Source organism: Gossypium hirsutum, chromosome D12, assembly GCF_007990345.1.
Source record: "Gossypium hirsutum isolate 1008001.06 chromosome D12, Gossypium_hirsutum_v2.1, whole genome shotgun sequence".
Classification (NCBI taxonomy): Eukaryota; Viridiplantae; Streptophyta; class Magnoliopsida; order Malvales; family Malvaceae; genus Gossypium; species Gossypium hirsutum.
Genome location: NC_053448.1, coordinates 57,136,209 through 57,142,208, shown reverse-complemented (window position 1 = coordinate 57,142,208; position 6,000 = coordinate 57,136,209). Strand labels below are relative to the sequence as shown.

The 6,000-nt window shown below is 32.6% G+C and overlaps 1 protein-coding gene across 1 annotated transcript; it reads left to right on the top strand.

Annotated features, from left to right (window-relative positions):
- Nucleotides 1–988: 988 nt before the first annotated feature.
- LOC121224307 ((S)-ureidoglycine aminohydrolase) lies at nucleotides 989–5,231 on the top strand. The gene is made up of 13 exons (XM_041107351.1): nucleotides 989–1,201; nucleotides 1,321–1,452; nucleotides 1,559–1,646; nucleotides 1,739–1,815; nucleotides 1,892–1,931; nucleotides 2,053–2,119; nucleotides 2,506–2,591; nucleotides 2,773–2,854; nucleotides 3,105–3,161; nucleotides 3,889–3,927; nucleotides 4,289–4,359; nucleotides 4,831–4,884; nucleotides 5,003–5,231. Exons 1-13 carry the CDS (start codon nucleotides 1,150–1,152, stop codon nucleotides 5,070–5,072), a joined length of 915 nt encoding a protein of 304 aa, XP_040963285.1. The 5' UTR covers nucleotides 989–1,149; the 3' UTR covers nucleotides 5,073–5,231.
- Nucleotides 5,232–6,000: the final 769 nt, after the last annotated feature.

The following is a 6,000-nucleotide window of genomic DNA, read 5'->3' as shown; positions in this document are numbered from 1 at the left end:
CCCCTTCATAAGCTAGTCTTTCTTAGTAAAAAAAAAATAAAAGGTTAAGTTCTATCATTAGTTTCTATACCATATGTAAGTTATGAATTTAATCCTTATACTTTAAATTGATTATTTTTAGTCATTGTATTTTATTAATTTTAAAATTCTAGTCTTTGACTAAATAATAACTCTTGAAGTCATTAAGTTAAGCTATTTTCAAAATCTAACTTGACAAACATATTATTACATTTATAATGTCATGTTATGTCAATTTGCTATTTTCAAATATTACTCCACAAAAAAATCAGTTATGGATTTAACGATAGTTACTTACTTAAGGCTGGAAATTCGAAATTAGAAAAATATAAAAAACTAAATTTGATCAAATTAATGTATAAGAACTAAATCCATAATTTAAACAAATTACGAGGATTAATATCAAATGTTGACCAAAACAATTAATCTTTCTTAATGTAAAAATAAAAAAGAAAAAGAGAATGAAAGGAAAAAAAGGGTAAACTAAAAAAAATAGTCACTTTTTTTTGAAAATACAAAAATAGTTACTTTTGTTTGCTTCAGATTATATTTTAGCCACATATGTTTAAAATATTACGTTTTAGTCATTTACATTATCATTTTGTTACGAAGTGTTCACTTTACCGTTAAACTCCGTTACTTCCTTAACATCAGTCTTACGTGGGAGTCCAAATAGGTTTTAAATGCCAACTTGAATGTCTAGTTGCTGCGATTAAAATATGTTTTTAATTAAATAAATTTAATTTGGATTGCCACGTAGGAATTTCAAGTTGACATTTAAAATCTATTCGGACTGCTATGTAGAACTATTATTAGACAGGAAACGAAGCTTAACAATAGAATGATCCTTTTGTAACAAAACGATAATTTAAGTAACTAGAACGTAAATTTTAAATATAAGTGACTAAAATGTAATTTAATGCAAACAAAACTGACTAATTTTATAGTTTACCAATAAAACAAAACAAGTGGGGGTCCAACTCAATCCCCAACACAACTTTGCGAGTTTCAGAATTTCCTGTAAAAAATAAGGTTCATACTCCAAATCCTAAATCACACAACACACTCAGTACTCGGTCCAATTTTGTCCCTTTCCCCTAATCCATACGATAACGAAATACGCTGAAGAAAATGCAGAATCCCTCTCTTCCTCGACTTCTACTTTTATCCTTCACTCTAACAAGTACTTTCCTCCTATGATTTCCTATCCACTATAAAGTATAAACTTCAATCATCCCGATCTTTATTGTTTTCTTTTTGTGTGTGTGTGTGCGTGTGTGCGCATTTCCTTTGCTTTCTCAGGTGTGTTCAACCAAGTACTGGGTGATGAAGGATTCTGTTCCGCTCCTTCCATATTGGACCAAACTGATAGTTCCTCTAAACCTTTGTACTGGAAAGTCACTAGCCCAACCCTGTCTCCTTCGCATCTCCAAGGTTAGTTTATGTTAGTTTTAGCTTCTTCTGATAAATTCTGGACAGCTACAGCCTACAAGGGAAATACAAATGTTTACTTTCCAAGTTTAAATTGGTTTCTTTGCAGACTTACCTGGTTTCACTCGTAGTGTTTACAGAAGGGACCATGCGTTAATAACGCCAGAAAGTCATGTTTTCAGTCCTTTGCCTGATTGGTATTTCACTCATGTTTAGATTTAAACTTTTTTTATTTTTTAAATCTTTGACTTTGTTAGCGTGGGTATATTGATTCGAGTTATTTTGACAGGACAAATACACTGGGAGCATATTTAATAACACCGGCAATTGGTTCACATTTCGTGATGTATCTGGCAAAAATGCAAGGTCTGATCCTATATGAGTGTCAGTTCTATTGGAACAAAGTGCATGATTTAATACACTGTTGTTTATCTGTTTGCAGAAAACTCGAGGTCAGGGCTTCCCCCTAATGATGTGGAGAGGTGGGGAGTTTTTGTTTGTCTTTTAGTTTTAGCAGAAATTGATAAGACTCAAATATAACAATTACACTGTCCATTTATTTTTTGCGTTGAGTTTTAATCCCCATTATATCTTTGTTCTTAGGCTCATATTTGTGACTCAGGGTGCTGTCACTCTCACCAATTCATCTGGCATTAGCAACAAATTGGTGGTAAAGGATGCTCCGTTTACATTTACTAACCAATATGTCATGAATGCAATAGTACCGATAAAATTAGCATGATCCCCTTTACAATGTTCTAGTAGAGGCATCAAATTTTTTCCATGTGCTAGAGGGCGTAGCTTTCTCTAATAATATTTGAAAAGTTAACAGCTTATCTTCCCCTACTTTTAGTTTTATTTTGTAGTTTCAGATCAGCAGTACCTTGTTATTTGTATTAAAAGAACCTTTCAAGTTTTTTCACAAGAATAAACAAATGTATCTCCATTCCAGTTTTTCTTAATACCAAAAATTTAGAAAAGGAAAAAAAAAGAGGGGGGGGGGATGTATACATTAATTGAAATATAAAGCTTGATGTCATTCTCTCTGTTATGCAGGTGGATTCATATGCTTATCTTCCTCCTAATTTTGATCATTCTCTGAAGTGTGATGGCTCTGCTACTCTTGTAGTATTTGAACGAAGGTACATCATCACACATCATGTTGTGTATCTGTTAAACTTCTCTTATTAGTATATTCTGACACCAAGGTCACTAGTTGCAGGACTAATCACGTTTAGAAAGCTTATTGGGATGATGTACTAGTCCTACATTCTTAATTATTAATATCTAGTTCTCTTAGCATGTGCTACTTGCCCCTTGTAGATATGCCTTTCTGGATAATCACATCACTGAGCATATTGTTGGTTCAACAGATAAGCAGCCACTTCTAGAAACTCCTGGTGAGGTAATATAGTTTTGCCTATTCTTATTTGCTCTTTTGTCAGTATTTATTCTAGGCTCCAGATTTGAACATATGGAAATAATTCCATTTCCCCATTTGTAAAGTGATTCAATCACATTGCACTATATTGATTTTGTTTTTTTTAAGAGGTTGTTTTGCCATACAAAAGTTTAAGAAGGATTCCCGACGCTGAACTTATATACATGATGATATCTGGATTTTTTTTCTCATACGATCTTTCTTTACTTCACAGGTGTTTGAACTTAAGAAGCTTCTTCCAGCATCAATGCCTTATGACTTCAATATCCATGTAAGCTATAGTCACTACACAATTTCACTTCTTGTCTTGATTTAGCCTATGATGTTGTCTATGTTATTTGCTAATACAAAAATCCAAATTTTGTTTGGTTGAGACTTTAAGATTGAAAAAGATATATGCTAAACTAAGTTTTGTCTTTTTGTTGGATGCCTAAAAAACGAAAATTAATCTTCATTGTAATAAAGGATGCATGCTGCAAACCTTAATCCCGTGTTTCAGTTGACAGTCATTTTTGTGCTTCATATAACTTCCCTTTTGAGTGCTAAACTAGCATGCATTTTTTGTTAAATCACTCAGTGAGAGAATTTGGATTACATGATAATAAACCTTCATATATTATGTCTTCCAAGGTTAAAGCCAAAAACATTTGATGCAGTAAGTTTTATCACCTTAGAGCGATGCAGTTTACAGTGTAAATGATAATTGTAAATTATGAATTGGGCTTGATTGCCAGTTTCTTACTAAGGGAGAAGTGGACTGGTTTCTGATTATTATTTTTCATTCAGATTCTTGCTTTGGTTCACCAATTGATAGTTGTTTTCCAGTTATTGAAACAAAATCCTATTTTGTCGTTATTTCCATAATAAATGTAAAACTTGGAATCATTTCCTTTGTTTACTTAGGTATGATATGGATTGGTAAGAGTTCTTTACTGAAATAAAGACAATAAATTCTTGTTTGTATAGCTGACGTTTTGACTTTGGACCCTTTATTATAGGTTATGGATTTTCAACCGGGAGAATTCCTTAATGTGAAGGTAAGCCTTTGTTTCTGGATGATTGATACTATGTTATTTGATAATTGCTGGTATTAAAATTTATTTTGGTTACTTATGTGTCATCAGAGAACTGATTATAAGCAAAGAGACCAGGAAATATATTACCATAACTAGAAAATAGAAGGAAAAATAAAGTTGACTAATACACCTTATAAGTAAAGAGAATTAGGCTAAAGTTTGCTAATTCTTCTTTTTGATACATTTTTAGGCTTAAACATGTGCATTCATTAATCATTTTGATCCACTTCTGATTTGTATTACACTTCAGTGACGCTGAATAACCCAGTGCTCCTTATAGTTGAGCATCTTTTGAGATAAGTTTTCCTTTTGCTTTTTGCAGGAGGTCCATTATAATCAACATGGTTTGTTGCTTTTAGAGGGACAGGGTATTTATCGCTTGGGTAATAGCTGGTAAGAGTCATAAATGACTGTTGAAACCTTGTTAAAGCATACTACAAGTTATCTATATATTGCCTTTATCATCCGGGAGCCACTGTGTGAAGATTCTCTAGAAAGCAACCTGATAGTTCTGGCTATCTCACATTTATCTGCTATTTGTGTTTATCATGGAATATAAAATTTTCAAAAATATTTTTGGCATGCGGTATCAATAGCTACATGGGGAAGACAAGAATATTTTCTCCTTTTTATATTTTCAGTGCATACAGTTGTGTTTTCTGGCATGTGTCATATGCCATCTTCCATGGAATGTGCTTGCATGGACCATAGAGGACGTGCTCTAACCAAGTAATAGAACATTGAAAGTAACATGCTAAGGCCTTCCTAAGTCAATATATCTCATGTTCTCATCTGATTGTTCACACCAGTATCTGCCATAAAGCCCATTTTCATCACTTTGCTCTGTTTTCTATTGTGAAATAGGTATCCGGTTCAAGCTGGTGACGTTATATGGATGGCACCTTTTGTGCCGCAATGGTGAGGAAAAAATAAACTCTTAAAATTTCTTGCTAAGATGTCAGAATGTTCTCTTCCTTTAGTTTCTGCAGATTTGATTATGGGCTTGAAGACTGATAAATTTTGCTACCATTTTCAGGTACGCTGCACTTGGAAAAACCCGGTCACGTTATTTGCTGTATAAAGATGTAAATAGGAATCCACTGTAGTCATATATGCACTGGTAGAATTTTGATTAGATGTTTTAAATAACAATCAGCATGCTTACAGAATAAGAGTACGGATTTGTGGCCTGTAAAAACAAAATTAATTGTAGCATCCACTTTTATTGTTATATATCATCATTAGATTACCCAACTTCTAGAACATATTTGTTTGTGAAATCGTCATTTTGTCTAAATCTTGTCTTCCAAATTTGATTTCACTAGTGAGACTCAGCTTCAGTTTTGTGAATCTACTAATAAAAAAAGATGGTGGAAAACATGCATCTATGAACTTTAAGTTCGTAGGCTAACTGTTTTTCGATAAATGTTGTTCATGAGACTCTGAGAAAGTTGTGTCTACTAATTTGACGAGTTTGTTACTGCTAAATATGCTCATCTATATTTGGACCCTTTATTATTATAAATGTTTGAGAAAGTTGTGTCTACTAATTTGAAGAGTTTGTTACTGCTAAATATGCTTATCTATATTTGGACTCTCTATTGTTATAAATGTTTGTGTCCGATTTATATTTGAATTTGAATATGAAAAAACCAAAAGATTTGAGTATATCTCATTCATATCTAATACTCATTCTGAGTTTTCGTAGAGCATGGTAAGAATATTTTCTGTGGCTGGAAAAGTAAAGTGGACTTTTTTTCCCCAAGAATTTAAACTGAGATCAAATAGCTTGTGAAATGGAAGATTGGTGGGTTCTGGCCACAAGTTACGCGATAGCTAAATAATGTAAAACTCAGCTAATTAATTAGAAAAATGTGGAAAAACATTGGAAAAGTAGTGTAACCCTGATCAATAGTTATATAGAAGCTCTCTTAACTGAGGTAAACTGATCGTACTATAAATTACTGTTAGCAGTTGACTTCCAACATGCAAACAAAATTATAAGACAAAACAGTAACAATAAAACTGTGAAAC

Coding starts and splice junctions, on each gene's coding strand:
- LOC121224307 (XM_041107351.1), top strand. CDS start 1,150: ATGCAGAATCCCTCTCTTCCTCGACTTCTACTTTTATCCTTCACTCTA. Junction 1,202..1,320: donor TTTATCCTTCACTCTAACAA/GTACTTTCCTCC, acceptor TTGCTTTCTCAG/GTGTGTTCAACCAAGTACTG. Junction 4,360..4,830: donor TATCGCTTGGGTAATAGCTG/GTAAGAGTCATA, acceptor ATTGTGAAATAG/GTATCCGGTTCAAGCTGGTG.